The 21701-nt window shown below is 47.7% G+C and overlaps 1 protein-coding gene across 1 annotated transcript in view; it reads left to right on the plus strand.

Moving 5' to 3' along the window:
• Positions 1 to 21701, plus strand: part of PRODH (proline dehydrogenase 1) — a 276224-nt gene that overhangs the window by 167881 nt on the left and 86642 nt on the right. Inside the window, exon 10 of the mRNA XM_086929694.1 lies at positions 6529 to 6675. Coding sequence (XP_086785820.1) covers positions 6529 to 6675 — 147 coding nt within the window. The remainder of the gene's footprint in view (positions 1 to 6528; positions 6676 to 21701) is intronic.

Genomic DNA, 21701 nt, shown 5'->3' on the forward strand with positions numbered 1-21701 from the left:
AGGGAGATGAAGAGGATGAATACAGTTATCCAGTCTATACAGACCCTGAGGATACAAATGAGCCCTGGGCAGCTGGTGGTGACCCTGGGGATCCTCATTCAGGACAAGACCCTCAACTTTTTTCTGCAAAGACTTCACCTACTGAAGATTCTGCTGCTTTCAATGCCCTCATTGAACGGGCCGCTAACAATCACAATGTCCAGCTGCATGCTGACCCTGTGGATGTGGATTTCCTCTTTGACACTTTTTCAGTGTCAGAAAAGACTGTAAAAACTCTGCCTATGCTAAAAGGTGTTTTAAAGCATGCTGCTGAGATCTTTAAAGAACCAACCAGGGCGAGGGTGATAAACCCTAGGATTGACAAAAAATACAAGTCGGCGCCTACTGATCCTACCTACATTAAAGGACAGTTGCCTCTGGACTCCCTTGTCGTCTCGAATGCCCGGAAGAGGGCCAATTCTCAGACTACGCGTGATGCTCCTCCCCCAGACAAAGAATATCCAAGGTCTTTGAGGCTTCGGGGAAGAGGGTAGCAGCACAGGCAGCCAACATATGGCGCATCTCTAACACACACGCGCTTCTAGCGCGCTATGACAGGGCGCACTACGATACACTAGAGACCCTGTTGCAACACCTGCCTGATCAATACAAGGAAGGGGCTGAGATGCTGATTCAAGAAGGGAAGCTAGTGTCTAACGCTTCCATTAAGTGCGCTCTGGACGCAGCTGATACCGCGGCCAGAGCTATAAACACCAGTGTTATGCTTCGGAGACATGCCTGGCTGAGAATCTCTGGATTTAAGCCAGACATCCAAACCACCATCCTGAACCAAACGGTTAACCCAGATCACCTGTTTGGCCCAGAGGTTGACACGACCCTAAAAAAAAAATGAAAAAGGACACTGACACTGCTAAATCCATGGGTGCCTTACAGTCCCAGCAGTTTCGGGGTGGGTCCTTTCGTCGCTCCAGCACTAGAGGCGTCTCCAGGGGTCAGCTTTCACAGTCCACACAATACTTCGAAGGCAACACCCAGACTACTTACGCCAACAAGAGTCGAGGTGGCTATCGTGGCAACAGCGCCAAGGGCAGAGGACGTGGCAACAACAGCTCCAGGTCCTCTGCCACCAGCAAACAGTGACGCCTTGTCACTGCCCCCCGACCACACCACACCGGTCGGGGGGGAGACTCCAGCAGTTCCTGCCTGTCTGGAAGTCCATCACCACGGACAGGTGGGTCAGAAAACTTATCCAATACGGTTATTGTCTGGAGTTAACATCCACTCCACCCAACATGCCCCCAAGGCACCGTCCTATGTCGGACGAGCACTTGTACTTATTGCAGCAGGAGGTCACAGTCATGCTGCAAAAAGGGGCAATAGAGCTCATGCCTATGCCAGAAAGAGGCACAGGGGTATACTCCCTGTACTTCTTGATTCCAAAGAAGGACGGGTCCCTCAGGCCCATCCTGAACCTCAGGCCACTCAACTACTACATCCTGTTGGAGCACTTCCATATGCTGACTCTGCACCAAGTGCTCCCGTTGCTCAGGCAGGGGATTTTCTCGCAACTTTAGACCTAAAGGATGCGTACTTTCACATTCCACTGCACCCTTCACACAGGAAATACCTCAGGTTCACCATCCAAAACCAGCACTACCAGTTCAAGGTTTTGCCTTTTTGTGTCACCACGGCACCCAGGGTGTTCACAAAGTGCCTGGCGACAGTGGCGGCGCATCTTAGGAGGCGGAACATCCACGTCTACCCCTATCTGGACGACTGGCTCATCCAAGCGAAGTCAGCCCAGCAGTGTGCCGCCCACATGTCCCACACGATTCACCTCCTGCACGATCTGGGATTCTCACTGAATTACCCAAAATCCCACCTTCAGCCCGCCCACGTACGGCAGTATCTGGGTGCGACCATAAACACTCTGGCGGCCACAGCACAGCCGAATTCAGTGAGAGTCAGCAGCATTCAATCGCTGATACAAAAATTCAGACCTCAACACTCGCTTCCAGCAAGAGTGTTCATGCAGTTGATAGGCATCATGGCCTCCTGCATTTCCATAGTCCCGCACGCGAGGCTACATATGCGTCCGCTTCAGGAGTGCTTGGCACGTCAGTGGACTCAGGCTCACGGGCAGTTAAAAGACCTGGTGTTGGTGAGTGATCGGGCATACAACTCTCTGAATTGGTGTAATCCACAAAACCTTTGCCAGGGCCGACCGTTCCGGGAGCCTGTGCCACAGATCATCCTAACGACGGACGCTTCTCTCCAGGGATGGGGAGCTCATGTACTCCATTACACTGTGCAGGGACTATGGACGCAACAGCAGAGGAGGATGCACATCAATGTTCTAGAACTGATGGCGATCTTCATGGCACTAAAAGCCTTCAAAGTACATCTGTGCAACAAGGTCGTGTTGATCCGGACGGACAACATGACGGCAATGTACTACATTCAGAAGCAGGGAGGAACACACTCTCCTCAGCTGTCTCATCTAGCTCAGAGCATGTGGAAGTGGGCCATTCAGAGGAACATCTTCCTCTTGGCAAAACACCTCCCGGGCAAGGACAATCAGATGGCGGACCTGCTCAGCAGGCACAGCCACCAAATGCACGAGTGGGAGATACATCCGTCAGTACTCCAACCGTACTTCCAAAGGTGGGGTCATCCAGAGATCGACCTCTTCGCCACAAGGGAGAACGCAAAATGCCAAAGCTTCGCCGCCAGGTTCACACACCCAGTCGCAGGGCAATGCGATATGGATGAACTGGTCAGGCAAATTTGCGTACGCTTTTCCCCCAGCACCCTTGATACCACTGGTGGCACGCAAGCTCAGGCAGCACTCGATGACTCTCATCCTGATTGCTCCAACGTGGGCTCGCCAACCATGGTACACCACGTTTCTGGAACGATCTGTGGTACCGCATCAAAGGCTACGCCTCACATCCAGCCTTCTGACGCAGAGCCATGGTGACATTTAGCATCCAGATCCGCAACAGCTCAACCTGGCGATCTGGCTCCTGAAGTCCTAGAGTTTGGATACCTGCACTTGCCTTCCGACTGTATGGACATCATTCGGGAGGCGAGGAAGCCCACCACCAGAGCATGCTATGCGGCAAAATGGAAGCGGTTTGTCATTCATTGTGCAGACCACAACATTAACCTGCTAGATGCGTCTATTCAGAATATCATCTGTTACCTTTTCCATCTGTACAAATGTTATCTGGCCTATGCTTCCATTCGCATACATCTATCTGCGATGGCCGCTTATCTCCAGAATAGGCAGCACCTCTCCCTCTTCAGGGTGCCTGCCATTAAGGCTTTTCTGGAAGGACTCAAACAAGTAATTCCTCCGCGGACTCCACCTGCTCCGGAGTGGAACCTCAACGTGGTCCTCACCCGGCTGATGGGTGCTCCCTTTGAGCCACTGCACTCCTGTGAGATTCAGTTCTTAACATGGAAAGTGGCTTTCCTCATAGCGATTACATCGCTACGGAGAGTTGGTGAATTACAAGCCCTGACTATCCAAGAGCCATTTATTCAAATTCATTCTAACAGGGTGGTGCTTCGCACTAACCCTAAGTTTCTACCCAAAGTTGTGTCTCAATTCCATATCAATCAGACTATTGAATTGCCTGTTTTCTTCCAAAATCCAGAGTTATTGGCGGAGAGAATGCTGCACACCCTTGACGTCAAAAGGGCCCTGATGTATTACATCGATAGGACCAAGGATTTTAGGAAGACGAGCAACTTTGTCTCCTTTGCACCACACCACAAAGGTAACCCTATTTCCAAGGCTGGTATTGCTAGGTGGATAGTTAAATGTATCCAGATCTGCTATCAGAAAGTAAAACGCACTCTCACCATTCCACCAAGGGCCCACTCCACCAGAAAGTTGGGGGCCTCTATGGCATACCTTGGAAACATTCCTTTGGAAGACATATGTAGAGCAGCCACTTGGTCTACCACACACACATTTACAAAGCATTATTGTGTTGATGTGCACTCCAAACAGCAAGCAGCTGTAGGGCAGGCTGTTCTCAAAACACTTTTCCACACTGCTGCAGCTGGCACGGGCAGCCGCCGCTAATTGAGGGACTGCTATATATTCTATGCACAGATATGAATTCAGCAGCCCACATGCCTCGAACCGAATATGCTACTTACCAGTATGCATCTGTTCTTGGCATGTAGGGCTGCTGACATTCATATCGCCCGCCCTCCTCCCCGGCGCCTGTAGCAGCTGCAGAATTCACATATACTTCTAGCATGGTCATCATTCACTGAGTTTCACTCCATCTTGGCCACAATGGCTAAAAACAATCTGAGGATGGAGTCGATGCCCATGCGCACTGTAGTCCAGGGGAGGAGCTACCTATCTCGTGATACTTCGAAGACTCTTCCAGGAGAACAATGTGCAATCATCCGGACCCAACACTAGGCGGCGATCTATGCACACATATGAATGTCAGCAGCCCTACATGCCAAGAACAGATGCATACTGGTAAGTAGCATATTCGTCCTCCATCAGTGCACCTCAGTATGACATTCACTGTCGGTGGTTGATCAGGAAAGGGACCGGCTGAAGTGGGGAAATCCTTTGTATGCAGTAGGTCATTCAAAACCACTTTATAAAGGAACGCAGTTGTTATCCGAGATATGGTTGCCTCTCATCCCTTGTCCCTCAGGCTCAGCTTCATATTTTTACTGCTTTATGCTGCTTAAAGTGCTAGTTCGTTGACTTGAGCATGACTGAAGTACAGTCCCAAGAGTAGATGCTGTAATTCATATTTCACATCTCACATTTGCCAAAATACTTTTTTGCATTTCTGCTGATGCACTTTACAGTTAGCGGTGCAGAAGCCCCACCTTTTGTGACCAGGCCCAACCTACGCCACAGGCTGTCTATTCCCGACTCAGACCTAGACTCATCCTCAGCCTGCCACTCCTCAATCGCTGACTGCGCAACCTCTTCTAAATCTTCCTCTATGTCCTAGGTTGCACCTGCTTGTCCTTTCACCTGCTAGTTCTGGCTTTACCGGTTACTTATAAAAGGGCTTATACCCTCCCTACTCAGTTTTGTGCTTTCTATTGTGGATATGGATCTGTTCTTTCAGTTAATGCTCTCCAAAGCTGTTCATTCAGTAATTCAGCCTTTTCCTTTGATTGCTCTCTGCGTTTGTTTTGATCTACTACTCCTGATGATCCTACCCTGGCACTCTACTTTTAATCTGCAATGCTCTGAAGGTGCACTTCAATCTTAACCTGTTGTATAACTATATCCTTTTCTACATGCGTTTCCCAAGCCCTTTCCCCTTGTGCCTCAAACTTGGGTTACCAAGCTTTTACTCCTCCACCGCTTCCTTCCTCCAGACCTTTCTCAGCGCACCTCTGTGCTTTGTTCTACATCTGTCCATGTACCCCAGTAGGTCTTCCTTGTTTAAGATCTTTGTTTTTCAGTGTCCTGCTACCACAGCAGTGTTATAGGTTGAACTCATTTCTAGCCTCCTTCTATGTTCTTTTATGTTAAGTCCCCAGTGCGCTACGGCTCTGGCAGTCCACGCTCACTCTGGCAGTCCACGCTCACTCTGGCAGTCCACGCTCACTCTGGCAGTCCATGCTCACTCACACTGGCAGTCCTGAGTCTCTGGCAGTCCACGCTCGCTCACTCTGGCAGTCCACGCTCGCTCACTCTGGCAGTCCACGCTCGCTCACTCTGGCAGCCCACGCTCGCTCACTCTGGCAGCCCACGCTCGCTCACTCTGGCAGCCCACGCTCACTCACTCTGGCAGCCCACGCTCACTCACTCTGGCAGCCCACGCTCACTCACTCTGGCAGCCCACGCTCACTCACTCTGGCAGCCCACGCTCACTCACTCTGGCAGCCCACGCTCACTCACTCTGGCAGCCCACGCTCACTCACTCTGGCAGCCCACGCTCACTCACTCTGGCAGCCCACGCTCACTCACTCTGGCAGCCCACGCTCACTCACTCTGGCAGCCCACGCTCACTCACTCTGGCAGCCCACGCTCACTCACTCTGGCAGCCCACGCTCACTCACTCTGGCAGCCCACGCTCACTCACTCTGGCAGCCCACGCTCCCTCACTCTGGCAGCCCACGCTCACTCACTCTGGCAGTCATGTGTCCTCTTGGTGTTGCCACGCTCGCTTTATCCATAAAGTCACTCTGCCATGACTTGAGCTTTGGCTGCCTCGCTAGTCTCTGCATCGATTACCAATGATGTTGAAGATTATAATGTTATTGATAAGGACATGTTTCCAAATTGGGTTGCTTTGCATTGTTCTTTCTACTGTTCAGCATTTTTGCACGGTCGATGACTTGTTTACCCACCAGAAGGCTGCAGGCTTGAGTGGTGATCTATGTGGCACTCGCAGTTTTCCTCTCCATAGGCCTGCACGCAACACAGATAACCGCGTCTGACATTTTATATTGTGGTTTCATGTTTGCAGTGTTGCTCTGATGATATTGGTTGGATTCTAATGAAGGTTAGTTCTATTCCAGAAAGCCTTGGAGACCGGAGTGAGGCTCATGATTGACGCTGAGCAGACCTACTTTCAACCAGCCATCAGCCGCTTGGCCTTGGAAATGCAGCGCAAGTTCAACACGGAGAGACCCACCATCTTCAACACTTACCAGTGCTACCTGAAGGTGAAGAGAGATGGCGCTTAGCGGGGTGAAGGGGCAGTGCACCTTAGAATAGACAGAAGTCTGCGGTAGGACTCCTTAGGGGTGCCACAGCACCCTGCATACTCAACAAATTGGTAGCATTGATTAATTCTGCTGCGTTGGGTGCAGTGTGATTACTTTAGAGCCAAGGGATCCCAGTTGGGGGTGCGGCTTTATAAGCGAAGTTAATGAAATTCTAACAATCTTTCTTTCATTAATTCCACTGTGGACAGGCTGTGTTCAATTTGTCGACTCATGAATCCCAAATGCACCCCGAGTGAGCCTCCGTTCCTCTGTGAGGGTGCATCTAATTCATTACCCATTCTCAGACGCCATAGTCATACGACTTTTTTTGTTAGGGTGATATCGGCATCTGTTGTGGAATATTTTATCCCTGGTCATATGTGATCCTCAATTGATCAGAGCTTTCATGTGAAGGCTGCATATTATTCTCAAGCATAATTAAAAAGTATTTTGAGTTATTCTTTTAGATGAATTTTCAGTAGACTGATGCAAGCAATATATATGTAAACCATTTTTATGTCTTTTGACGTTTTATACAGATTTTTGGTCAATCGTTTTTAGATCCCCAGAGTGTGTATGTTGTAAAGATGGGAAATGCGGACCCATGAGGCGAATGTGGGCCCATGTTCGATATTCTTCAGTTGGTGCCCATTTTGTGTTGAATTTTCTGGCGAGGCATACTGTAGGAACTGGGGTCACCAGTTCTCTGGGGGGTAGCTTGGCCCGAGCAGGTAGGCACCCGAAGCTTAGGTGTAAAGTGACCATACAGCACACGAATCCACTGAGACAGGGAACGCACACAATGACGGAGACCACAACAGTAAGTTTGATTCAAATCAAGTAGTTTTTATCTAGATCAAGAATTCAGATTTGGCAAATCATTCAAGGTAATTTCGATAATGAAGGTATCAATATCTCCTTAAAACATTTCATCAGTACATTTCATTAGAGTGAAGCAAAGGGAGCAATTCAATAATGCAGCACATTTCAATAACCATTTCATTGCAGGAGTAAAGGGTGTAATTCCCTAATCAACATAGCATATCTCTATAACATTTCATGAAACCTGCATGTCATTAAACCAGAGTAGAACATTTCATTCGTTGGAAGTAAACCTCTCAGAAATCACTTTGCGCAGAGATGGGCACTTCCTTACGCCAGGGTGAACATCTCCTTAGTCAGGAAGAAACATTTCATTAGGCATTGAATAACCAGGCACCCAGCAAAGGTGAGCATATCATTAGGCAAGAAAAACTTTTTAGAGATCAGGCAACATTTCATTAAGCAAAGAAAACAGTGCATCAGGTAAAAATTAGCTTTCCAGTTATCCAGAATAAACCCTGCATAAGCTCCAGTGTCTGGCAGTCAACTTTACTTCCAGGCAGGGGTTATCTTAACTAGTCCCGAGTCCAGGGGCCTTCTTTGGCTAAGTAGGGCCAACGGGGCCCAACAAAAGTGTTCCCCAGGGGAGGGACGAACTCTGGGCCTCCTGTGGCCTTCCGCCCTCCTCCATGGGGGTTACCTGGTTTCTTGGGTCCTTCCCGGGCCCTTGGGGAGGTTCGGCGTGCTAGGGGAGGGCTCGTGCTCTTTCTAGAGCTCTCCGGTGTGGCTGGCGCTGTGGGTGCAGGTCGCGGGGCGCAGCCGGGCTACCCGGGCCCCAGCGCCGATGGTGTAGCCAGCCTCAGGGGTGCAGCACGTCGAAGGGGGGCACTCGCTCCACCGGGCCTCTTTCGTGAAGATTATCAGGCCGACCGGGCTTCTCCCGACGTCAGGCCAATCAGCGGCGTCGCCTGAGGGGGTGCAGCCCAGCGAGCCAATCAGGCAGCAATAGGGGCGGGGGTGCGGCTAATGACGCAGCGCCCCCTTCACGTGAGTGGAGATGGTGGCCTCCGGGCCTAATGCGGCCTACACACCGTCGCGACGGCCTACCTCAGACTCCAGGGGCCTCGCGGGGATTCTTCGCTCTTGGGCCAGGCTGCGGCGGTGATATCGGCCCTGGGGTGCTCCGGAAGACTGCATCTCTCCCGCCCACTTCTCCGGACCTGGTGCGGCCCACAGCACATGGCGGCGGCCCTCTCCTGGCACCGGGTGCCGCAGAGGGGCAGATGAAGGTGACGGCGCCTCCCAGAGTGCGGGGCCACAGTGGGGGCAGGCAGGCTCAGAGGCTCCCGCGTTATAGCTGTAAGTCCGGCGGTGCTTTTGGGGACACAGCGCTCTTCTGGAGGGCAGTTTTGGGGTCAGCGCTCAGCAATAGCGCTTCGGGGCATCAATGGTCTCTGACATCTCAGCGCCTCTCAGGGGGCACAGTAGGAGAGCGCTGGGCAGCTAGGTCAGTTCAGTTTTAGCCAGGTTAGCAGATGAGATAAGGCAGGACAGGCCACACGACAGTAGCAGCTCAGCAAAGGGGGCCCAGGTCGAGTCAGGGAGCGCAGGGGGTGACACAGCGCCAACACCTGGTTGATCCCCCAGCAGTCCAGTGGGTAGTTAGAGGGTCTTCTTGGTGCTAGATGGTTCCTACGCCCTTTGTAGATAGTTGCTTGAAAGGGGGGGGGGGGGGTTGAGTTGAAGGCTGCTGACAAGTTTCCTCAGCAGGTCACTGCAGGTGGTCCCTGGGTTCCCCTCCCGCCGGGCCAGATCAGTGGGCTAGCTCAGTGTTCCTCACACAGTGTCTAAACCCTGTCACCCCCAGTGGTATAGGTTTCTGACTAGGCCCTACCGCCTAAGTCTCCTGCGTAGTGTCCCCCAGGTCAGTGATGCCCCAACTGACTGAAAACTTTCCCTCCTTTCCTTTTATATATGCCCAGGTCAGGTGACCACCCTCTAAGGCGGCAGCCAGCCCCTGGCAACTAGAGTACGACTAAAAAGACCATGCTGCAGTAGCAGGGGCCAGTGGCAGCTATGTTGGGGGAAGAGAGCACCTGCACCTTCGCATTGATTAGTAATGGGAAGGTGCTCAGAGACCTAAGGCCACAAAAAAGAAGGTGGGAAAAATGAGGCAAGGGCGAAAAAAAATAGGGAAAGACCACCTTAGGGCTGACTGGTGTAACACATACCATCTCCGTTTTTAGGCTTTCCTGCAGCACATATAGTTATTTTATGCGCTCTACTAGGATACTACTATGTCTTCTGCATCATAGGGTTCTGCACTTACAAGCCCTTTCCGCCATAGTTGAGCAGTTTGATGGCTTCCTGGATGTATGTTGAGTGCAGCATCCTGAGACCACAAAGTAGAATATCTGCAGGTATCCTGGTCCTTTTGTCCAGTACGCCCCATGTATGGTAAGGAGGACCTTGAACTCAATCCCTGCATGTTGTGTGGTCCACACCCAAAGTTTCAAGAACATTCTAGAAGCCTGGTTTGAGGCCTTTGCACCCTGTTGAGTTTCTTTGGGAGCCAGAAGGGCAGCTGGACAGTTGATGTCTTTGACCACTGCACTGACTGAGGGAACGGAGGAGGGAGCAGAAAGGGAAAACTAGTCTTCGGATTTCCTGCTTTCAGATCACTGGTTGGTTATGCTTGTAGGTTGGACAGCTAACACTAAGAGGTTTTCCTGATAGTGCTTTAGAATCTGTCAAAGGACGCATTTACACATTGAAAAGTGAGCTAGAAAAGGGTGTCCCCTGGGGATTAAGGATCACACCTTGCACGAAAGAGGTACAATTGACCCAATCTGAACTTGTTTTACTGTTGGAGAGACAGGACTGGATCCAATCCAGGGTATCACCAGGCATTCCAGCTCATTTGCAGAGTCTGATCTGCAGACTGTTGTGGGTCCCATGTTGAGCTGTTTCTTTATGAATGGTCATATGGCCCCTGTACCATTGGTCTGGGTGGACGTAAGTGGACTGTGGGCGTTGGTGGGATGTGGGCTTCCTAGTTAAGTGGGTGCAGCCAGCATAGGAGGGAGGAGGACGTATGGGCAGCAGAAGATTGCAGGACTACATGCTCTCTCATGCTACAGTGCCATAGTACATGCCGGTATGCGACCCCCAGTTTTCTACATTGTTAAATGTTTACATCTGTAGTGGTGCACGTTAAGAGCTTGGGCTGCATGGTGTTTAGCGAGGACTTGTGCTTGTTTGAATGCCTGTCATAAGCCAGCCAATCAGCAGGACACAAAGGACTGCAGTGGTTGCCAGTTAGGGGATGCTGGTGGGTTGTGCTTGGCTTTGGGTATTAATTGATTATTTTTTTTGTATTGAGCGTAAATTATATTGTATTGAATCTTTACATACTAACCTAATTGATCTGGTTTTAGCAATTAAAATTCAACCTATTTGTTTAATTACTAAAACCTCTTAAATGTTCACCAACCGTCCTCCCGACTTTCCACTTGATCAATAGTCTTGACCCGGCGCTAAGGCAAGCTTTTTGAATCTGTTGCTGAAGTGAAAGTTACAGAGCTGCCATTTTCAAAGGAAGCACAACTTCAAACCTCACATGATTGTGGAGGCCATGCCCCTTGTCGAAGGCAGGCTTGATCTCCAGACCACGAGCGCTTCTGTGCTCGTCTCTTCCACACTGGGAGGATTGGCTCTCTGGACCTAATGCTGAAGACTTCTAATCACAAGTGACCACATTTGAATTCTTTGCATGAGGAATACCCTTTTATAGGAGGCTCCTGGCTCCATTTCAGACAGCTGATCGCCATCTTGGAAGGTACACTATAGGCTTTTGATCTGTTTTTGTTATTTCTCACTTTTTTAAAATTCTGCTGTTAATTCCAGTTGCTCCCACTAAAAGGTAAACCTTCTATGTTCGACTGGAGCAGCTGGGCTTCGGTTTAATCATTCTAGCTGAGCTCCCGTTTCATAATTTTCTTTGTTCGGATTCCCTTTTTGCATCAACACTTGGTCTAGTCGACAGACAAACTCTGCTTGCTTCATCCCCCAGGCATGGTATGTTTACAGTGCCTCACCATAGACTTAACGTTGTATTCTCCATTGCCTGTAATTTCTGGAGCTTTCATTAAAAATCTTGAGGTAAAATACTTATTTTCTTCAAACCAAGGCTACAGAACATATTTTAATTTCTCCTTTACCTCTTCCTCATTCAAGTCAGCCTTTGGATATCTAATCCATGTCCGATAATCACATGAGAAATTGAAATATTTGATATTCTTGTTAACCACAGTTCTGATATATTATACTTGGTAAAACTTGGCAGTGGGAATTCTCTGGCCTGAATTTGGCACCAGCTATCCCTCCGAGCATTTCATTACATGTCATGATCTCATTAAAAAGGTGGATGATTATGGCATCATTCATTGCTGTTCGATTTCTTGTGCTGTACTAGAAGATAATTTCACTTTCTCATAAGGCATCGTATTCACTTTAAAGTTCACATCGGACTTCCTCGTGCAAAGGTGCCTTCATCTTAGTCTTTCTAACTCGAGAGCTGATTTTTAGTAATGCCATTTTTTATTCTGCGCTCCATTTGCCTTGAGAGTGGCAAATGTCACAGTCCTGACCAATCCTAATTTCCACCTGAATGAGACTTCTAGTTCAGATAAATCTTATTCAGTAGAATCTAATAATGCTCTTATAGCTTCATGTACTAATAATTGATTCACATAAAGTGGTTGCAAATTGCACACCAATGTTTTGCGAATCGGTTCTAAATTTTCAAACCGATCTAGTGACCAAAAGGTCAGTTCCATAAAATACCAAATCGGAGAGGGCTGAAGAACGACCTGATACTTATCAGGCAGGTCACAATTTCTGATCCCGTATAATTGGCCATTATCAAAGGGATGTGACCTACAAGGGTCAACCGACCTTGATGTCTGTAATTGGTTTAAATAAAGAAAATATTTTTAGAAGCACAGACCTTTTTCCCTAAAGAAAACAGGTCTCTGTTTAAAAAAAATTAAAGTTTTTTAACAAGTGTCACTGAGAGTTTGCCGTGGTCACGAGGACTGCCACCAACTCTCCCTGAAACTTTGTTAAAGATTCGCATAAGGGAAGAGGTTCGAAAGGGACCCCTTTCTCTTTTGGAATCAGATACTGCCCCCTTGAGGGGTCTTCAGCTGACTAATGGTTTGCGACTGCAGTTGCAGACACAAACCATTGATACAATCCCGTCTGACCCAAAAATAGGAGGGCAGCACTCCTTGTACTTCCCCTGTTATTTGTGATGCGGACAGGGTTACAAACTCCTTTTTACATGTCAGAAAAAATGTCTGGCTTGTAGAAGCGCTTTTATACATAAAGAAAAGCTTTTGCTGCCCCAAACCCTGCAATTTTGCGAATCACAGGATTTGTGATCACAATAGAGCTTTGTACACGAGTCCCTAGATTTCCTGCAACTTGTAAAATACGTCAAACGCTCTGCAGGACCTAGCCTTGACCCCGTTATTGTTAATCCTAATCCTTTTCAGGCGTAAAGCCTCTTCCCTGACTTGGTCGGTCCACGCAGCAGTCACAATCAAAACTAGCATTCCCTTGTCTACCTAACAGCTTTCAGAGGACTCTCCCATGGGCATAATTTAATTTAATGCATCTTAATAACACGCTTAGTAATAGAACCTTCTCTAGAACTAAATACATTAATGTACTTTCTTCTGATTTTAACACTCAGATGGAAACCGCCATATACACCTTCTCGCCTGTGTAGTCTCCAAAAGAGAGGTTCTTTCAGCTCCACGATTGTCACATAGTTTTCATGCAGCCAAGTAATACTGCAGAATTGTGGCAATCGTGGCTGGGAAGCAAAAGTTGTGTTTAGATCCACCATTAAGAATCACAAGCAACTATTTAAAGAAGCTAGGGCTTCATATTACTCATCAAAGTCTGAAAATTCAAAGAATCTAGCTGAAGATCTCTTTGGCATAGTGCTTTATCAGATCAGTTGTCTGGGGGTGAGTGCTTTCAATGTTCAACACTCCGTCCATCATCCCTATTGGCTTTGCTTTGTTCACTCTTAGTTGGCAGGGTATGCCCAGACGTGGGTCCCTTGCTCACTTTGCCACTGGATTCAAGCTAGCCTGGCTGATCAGGAGTGTTGCCCCGAAATCGGTCCCAGGATGCTTGTTTCTGGTCCAGTGAAGACATGGCTTGGCAGTTCGGGTAGACTGTTTCCATGAGGCACAGGGTCATACTGATTTGCAAATGGCCATGTCTGAACTGGGGTGGCGGAGTGAGCTAAAGAATGATGATGGATTAGACCCAGATCAGTTGACTGGGGGTGAATGCTTGCAATGTTCAACACTCCATCCATCATCCCCTTTGGTTTTGCGTAGTGATTTTTCTCACCAACCCGCGGTGTGCTATAACATTATTTCTCCAGCTCAGTTGTTCGGTGACCATATTGTCATGTTTCTCAAAGAAAAGAATTGTGAAATTCTATTTGGGTGCACCGATTTCTTCTATAACTGACCTTCTAGCCCTCCTGTGTGAGACACGTATCTCTAACGGGGACTTCTAAGAGTGAATTTGCTTCTCTGTCTGAAGCCCAAGTTATGACTCCATAGACTACCAAATCTTGATCCATCCCTCCCTACATAATGCAGTTGGCAGCAAACCGGATTGGTCCTGTCCTCACCAAAACATGCAATCTATCAGTGGAAGCCACTCGGGTCCCTTCGACCCCTCTTAAAAAGTCTTCTACAGAACCCATTTAACTAACTATTAACTTGTTGCTGCCCCTGCTGTACGACATTCTAGCGAAGCAGCAGCTCTCAACTGTTTTCTTCATGATCTGCAGCCTGCTGGATTTATCGCACTCTGGCTTCAGGCCTCTGTATAGCACCAAACAATTTTACTGGCCATGGCGGATGAACCAAGAGCCATCCAAGGTCAGGTGGGACCTTTGCCCTGGTCCTCCTAGGTCTCTCCGTTTCTCATTCAGTGCTGATATCTAGACTGATCTTGGTATCTGCAAACAGACCTTACTTGGCTTCATTCATTCCTCCTAAAAGGGCTCTTATATATTTAAAAAAAAGCTCTTTTGCTGTCGCAGACCCAGAGATTTCAGTAATTCGCTGAGTTTGCAATTGCAAAAGGGATTTGTGCCGGAGTCCCTAGATTTCTTGCTAATTCTAAATGATGACCGAGTCTAGACTGTTCCCTGCCCTCCCTTTCAGTACTTGGTGTTTACCTTACATTATGGAGTGAAATCCTCTGTTGAATGTATCCAGATCTGTCCTAACCTTTCTGGTTGGGAATTCTGGACTCTCTGATCTGAGAGGCTTCTGCATAGGAGACATTACTGAGTCCACATCAGAGAACCACACTCTACTCAAGTGGTCCGTGACCAAGCCTTAGTGGCGAAACGCGTCGGTAGGGAGCTACCTGATTTCGTGCCTCGAATAAAATAACACTGAAGCATCCAGAAGTAGCCTGTGTATTTCTTCTTGCTGGAAGAAGTTTGTCTCGTACAACTATGGGTGTCCGGCACCCACGCAGGCTCGCCGTACCAAGAGACCAGGAACAGCCGGGAATGGTTGTTTATTTATATATATATATATATATATATATATATATATATATATATATATATATATATATATATTCCATCCTACTCCAACAAAGAAGAAGGCACATACTCGAAGATGTCAGGTATGGCTTTCTTTATTGATTCAGGTCTCACACGACCCCCATGGCTAGAGAGACGCGTTTCGACTTCACAGAAGCCTTTATCAATCTGATTGGCGCCCTGTACCTTGAAAGTATATATAGCCCTTCCCCCTTGCAGACCCGAATAGACATCAAAGAAATACTGTTGCACTATAACCACGTGTAAATGCAAAACGTATCTACAAATGTAAAAGCATGCTCCTGACATTGAAAGTGGAAAAATGTAGCTGGTGAAATTACGAAATGCATTAATGTTCATGAAACACATAGTGTAGTGAATTAAAACAACACATTGCATGGAAATGAATCACCAGGCTTCATTACATTTAACTTTGCATAGTACGTGTAGAAACAGCAATCGAGGATAATATAATCACCGGTCTATCGGGGGAGGAAATAAATCTTTTGCAAGTTCAAATGGTGGCGCCAATCCCTCTAGAACATTAAGCCCTTAATATTAAAAACACACATTTAAATGGAAATGCATGTTAGCGTGCTGCAAGTATTTCAAACATAATAAAACAGAGGCATTGTATAATCTGTCGCCCTAATTCAAATAAACATGAGGCCAACATGTTTTTGATTTTTCAAGATGAACTACAGGAATTTGTTTTAACTTTCACCCAAATGAAATGAAATCGCTACAATGTGTCTTAGTCCTGCGCAAGAGGCCGGGAGCCTGAATGATGACAAACATGACACCACGGAGTTTGAAGGGAACACCAAGTGTGTAATTCCTTAATCCAATGTCCGCTTCCCGGTGCGCACTCACATCCCCAAATGGACTTCAATTCCCATAATGCCCCAAGGCGAACTAGCGAAAATCACACAGTCTTGAGCTTAGACCTTGAAACCAGTAAACATGTATAATTAAGGATGCTGAGGCCAGCAGCCATCAAAGCGGTAAAACGAGCAGTCAGAGTCTCGTAACAAAAGATGTGATGAAAGAAAAAGCCTCAATGTCTTTGTGTGTAGCACTGAATTTAGAAAAACGAGCATGAACATGGGGTCGGAGGAGACCAATGAATAAAAATTGCTCGTGCCGAGACATCCTCACCGTATATATATATATATATATATATATATATATATATATATATATATATGAAGTCCATTTGGGGATGTGAGTGCGCACCGGGAAGCGGACATTGGATTAAGGAATTACACACTTGGTGTTACCTTCAAACTCCGTGGTGCCATGTGTGTCTTCATTCAGGCTCCCGGCCTCTTGCGCAGGACTAAGACACATTGTAGCGATTTCATTTCATTTGGGTGAAAGTTAAAACAAATTCCTGTAGTTCATCTTGAAAAATCAAAAACATGTTGGCCTCATGTTTATTTGAATTAGGGCGACAGATTATACAATGCCTCTGTTTTATTATGTTTGAAATACTTGCAGCACGCTAACATGCATTTCCATTTAAATGTGTGTTTTTAATATTAAGGGCTTAATGTTCTAGAGGGATTGGCGCCACCATTTGAACTTGCAAAAGATTTATTTCCTCCCCCGATAGACCGGTGATTATATTATCCTCGATTGCTGTTTCTACACGTACTATGCAAAGTTAAATGTAATGAAGCCTGGTGATTCATTTCCATGCAATGTGTTGTTTTAATTCACTACACTATGTGTTTCATGAACATTAATGCATTTCGTAATTTCACCAGCTACATTTTTCCACTTTCAATGTCAGGAGCATGCTTTTACATTTGTAGATACGTTTTGCATTTACACGTGGTTATAGTGCAACAGTATTTCTTTGATGTCTATTCGGGTCTGCAAGGGGTAAGGGCTATATATACTTTCAAGGTACAGGGCCCCAATCAGATTGATAAAGGCTTCTGTGAAGTCGAAACGCGTCTCTCTAGCCATGGGGGTCGTGTGAGACCTGAATCAATAAAGAAAGCCATACCTGACATCTTCAAGTATGTGCCTTCTTCTTTGTTGGAGTAGGATGGAATATATATATATATATACCCAAACCTTTGAGGCGGGTAATCTCAGGAACCACAGCACCAATCACAACACCCAATACAGCGTTGAAAAGCGCAGTTGCAGCAGAAGGACATAGGCTATGCTTTGTCAGTGGTACACTGACGCGCCATTTTTTCTTATTTTAATACCCTTTACGTGATACATTGTCATGGAGATAGAGAGGGGACTTATGTCACATACATATGCGCCATATTGGAACGGTTATTTGCAGTATTAGACGATCATCATCCCAAACATACCGCCCTGGATGGGCTTATGCCATAACCTTCTTATTCGCTAACCCAATTTCATTTATATGTTTACATGCGATTACATTTTTAAGGCAATGTTTTACTTGATTTACATTCTCCGTTATTCATTTACAACATTATTTCGCCCTGGATGGGCCGGGGTGCTGAAGGTAAATCTTACATTATTCGACAGTCCCTCAAATACATTCTCTCTAGACTTTTACAAAACACACAGTGCAAATCATAATGCCCTTAACCAAAATAAAATAGATTAAATCTAAAACATCCTTTTCATTTCATATTGTCGAGGATCTTGCGGGTCACTTGTACTGTACAACTTTCCTTGGAGTAAGGGTCCCCTTAACCCAGATGTACTGTCATTTCTTCATGGCTATTCAGGCCCCCGGGGTTCTTAGTGCTAATGTCTATGATGTGCCTTGATTCTAACCTCAATTTCAGCAACCTGTCTCCCCCTCTTGGGTTTGCAGGCACGTGGTCTAATGCGAAGTACACCAGTTGCTCGCTATTACTCTTATGGTGTTGTTTATAGTGTCTCGCCACTGGGTACGACGGGTCACAATTCGTGATTGCCCCAAGGTGCTCCAGGATGCTCATCTTGGTGGGGTTCACCATACTGCCTATATAGCGCAGTCCACATGGACAGACAAGACAATAGACCATGAACGGAGTTGTACATGTTAGAAAAGATTTAATTTTTCGCAACTCCCCTCTCACCTGGTAAGATATCACTTTTTTGCTATGTTTACACGCCTTACAGCGTCCACAGGGATAAAAGCCTGGTTTTGGATTGCCAAAAGGTTGTTCCACTGGACGTGTAAGGTAACTACTTGTTAAAGTATTCCTTAATGCTCTGGCTCTCCTGTAAGTTACCATTGGTTGTTTTGGGATGTCTGTGCCTATTACTGGATCAGTTGTTAACAAATTCCAGTGCTTTCTCAAAGCTGTTCTAAGCCTTCCTGCCCCTTCTGAGTAGGTGGTAATCTTTCTAAATTTACCCTCCATCTCAGTGTCCTTCACTTTGTTTTTTAATGTTTCTTGCCGTGAGATGTTGTTCACTTTTATCTGGGCTTCTTTCAGACACTTCTCCCCATAGCCTCGCATTCTGAATCTTTCTACACTTTGATTAGCATTCCTTATGTAATCTTCCTCTGACGTAGTCAAGTCAAGGAATTTATATAGCGCACTACATACCCAGAGGGTCTCAAGGCGCTTAGGGAGGGGAGGAGGATTACTTGTCAAATATCCACGTTTTAAGTTGCTTTCTGAATGCTAGGTGGTTCTGGGTAAGGCGAAGGTAAGTGGGGAGTGAGTTCCATGTTTTAGCAGCCAGGTATGAGAAGGATCTGCCTCCCATGGTGGTCTTGTTGATGCGAGGTACAGTGGCGAGTGCTTGGCTGGAAGAACGTAGTTGGCGGGAGGGGGTGTAGAAGGACAGTCGTGAGTTGAGGCATTCTGGTCCGATGTCGTAGAGTGATTTGTGTGCGTGGGTTAGCAGTCGGAAAGTGATCCTCTTATTGACGGGTAGCCAGTGGAGGTTTTTCAGGTGACCAGAGATGTGTTCGTTACGCGGGATGTCTAATATGATCCTGGCTGAGGCGTTTTGGATTCGTTGGAGTTTCTTCTGGAGTTTAGCGGTGGTGCCTGCGTAGAGGGTGTTTCCGTAGTCCTCGTGACCAGAGCATGGGTGACTGTTTTTCTGGTTTCGGTGGGGATCCAGCGAAATGTTTTTTTGAGCATGCGAAGAATGTTGAAGCAGGATGAGGATACGGCGCTGACTTGTCTGTTAATTGAGAGTGAAGAATCCAGGATAACGCCTAGGTTCCGTGCGTGGTCTGTCGGGATGGGTGCTTTTCCAAGGGCTTCCGGCCACCAAGAGTCGTCCCATGCAGAGGGGGATGTACCTAAGATGAGGACTTCTGTTTTATCTGAGTTCAGTTTCAGACGGCTGTGTTTCATCCATTCGGCAACTTCTTTCATTCCTTCGTGTAGGTTAGTTTTGGCGGTGCTGGGGTCATTGGTGAGAGAAAGGATCAGTTGAGTGTCATCCGCGTAAGAGATGATGTTGAGGTTGTGTTGGCGGGCGATGGCCGCGAGGGGGCTCATGTATACGTTGAAGAGGGTGGGACTGAGTGAAGATCCTTGTGGTACGCCACAGATGACTTCAGTGGCCTCGGACTTGAATGGTGGAAGGCGGACTCTCTGGGTTCTTCCGGTGAGGAACGAGGTGATCCATTCAAGTGCTTATCCTTGTATTCCGATGTTTCTGAGACGTTGTAAAAGGGTGCTGTGGCAGACTGTGTCGAAGGCTGCAGAGAGGTCGAGGAGGATGAGTGCGACTGTGTCTCCATTGTCCAGTAGAGTTCGAATGTCGTCTGTTGCTGCGATGAGGGCGGTCTCAGTGCTGTTTTGCTCGGAAGCCAGATTGTGAGGAGTCGAGGGATTTGTTGGCTTCGAGGAAAGCGGCGAGCTGGTTGTTGACAGCTTTCTCGATTACTTTGGCCGGGAATGGAAGGAGCGAAATGGGGCGGTAATTTTTGAGTTCGGTGGGGTCCGCTGTGGGTTTTTTCAGAAGGGTGGTGAGTTCAGCGTGTTTCCAGCTTTCCGGGAAGGTGGCGGAGTTGAAGGAGCAGTTGATGACGTCTCGGAGGTGCGGTGCTATGACGGAGTCTGCTTTGTTGAAGATGTGGTGAGAACATGGGTCAGTAGGGGATCCTGAGTGGATGGAGTTCATCAGGCGGATGGTGTCCTCAGTGGAGATTGGGTTCCAGTCGTTAAGGGTGTTCAAGGGGGGAGAATGTTCAGCATATGGTTGAGTGGGTTGGTCTCCGGGTTGGTTGTTGAAGCTGTTGTGGATGTCTGCAATTTTGTTGTGGAAGAATGAGGCTAGGGAGTCGCAGAGGGCTTGAGAGGGGGTGATGTCGTTGGAGTTGGCCGAGGGATTGGTAAATTCCTTGACTATGTTGAAAAGTTCCTTGCTGTTGTGGGCGTTGTTGTCAAGTCGATCCTTGAATGCTGTTTTCTTGGCCTTTCGGATTAGTTGGTGGTGTGTGCGGGTGGCGTTTTTGAAGGCGTCCTTGGTGCTAGTGGTTGGGTCTTTTTTCCAGGCCTTTTCAAGGGAGCGGCAGAGTTTCTTGGACTTCTTAAGATCATCGTTGAACCATGAGGCCTTCTTGCTGCCAGGTTTGCTTTGACGTTTTTTCAGTGGTGCTAAGGTGTCGGCGGTGTTGGATAACCATAGGGTGAAGTTGGCGGCAGCTTGGTCTGGGTTGGAAGAGTGGGCTGGGGTGTTTAGAAGGAGCGATGAGGAGATCTGGTCGATGGTGATTTTGTTCCAGTTTCTTTGCAGAGTTGGTTGGAGGTGGTTGATGGGTTTTGGCTTGTTGTAGGTGAAGTGAACGCAGCTGTGATCAGTCCAGAGGAGATCCGTAGTGTGGCTGAAGGAGACATGATTGCTGGAGGTGAAGATGGGGTCGAGTGTGTGACCTGCGATGTGGGTGGGGGAAGTGACTAGTTGTTTAAGTCCAAGGTTGGCGAGGTTGTCCAAGAGGGTGGTGGTGTTGCGGTCGTTTATCTTTTCAAGGTGAAAGTTGAGGTCTCCCAGAAGGATGTAGTCTTTGGAGGGGAGCGCGTGTGGAGTGATGAAGTCCGTGATGTCTTCACTGAATTTTGCGCGGGGTCCTGGTGGTCTGTAGAGGAGGGTGCCTCTGAGTGTGGTCTTGGGGTCGATGTGGATCTGGAAGTGAAGGTGTTCGGAGTTGGCGAGGTTGGCGTCAGAGCTGGTTGAGATGCGGATTGATTTTTTATGGACGATAGCGATTCCTCCTCCTGTGTGGCCGGTACGGTCCTTGCGTGTGATCTTATAATCTTCAGGGATGGCAATGGTGATGTCTGGGGCGGAGGAAGCGTTCATCCATGTTTCTGTTAGGAAGGCGACGTCCGGAGAGATGGTGTCAAGTAGATTCCAGAGGTCGATGGCGTGCCTGTGGACCGATCGGGTGTTGAGAAGGATGCATTGTAGGTGATTGGGGTCGGGAATCTGTGGTGTGGTCGTAGCGGAGATGTTGTCTGTGCCGATGAATTTGCAGGAGTAGCAAGAGAAAGGTCCATGGGTGTGTCCAGGAGCGGCTTGGACGCAGTTGGGGGCGCGACCGGGGTTAAGG

Source organism: Lissotriton vulgaris, chromosome 7 (genome assembly GCF_964263255.1).
Source record: "Lissotriton vulgaris chromosome 7, aLisVul1.2, whole genome shotgun sequence".
Taxonomy (NCBI): domain Eukaryota; kingdom Metazoa; phylum Chordata; class Amphibia; order Caudata; family Salamandridae; genus Lissotriton; species Lissotriton vulgaris.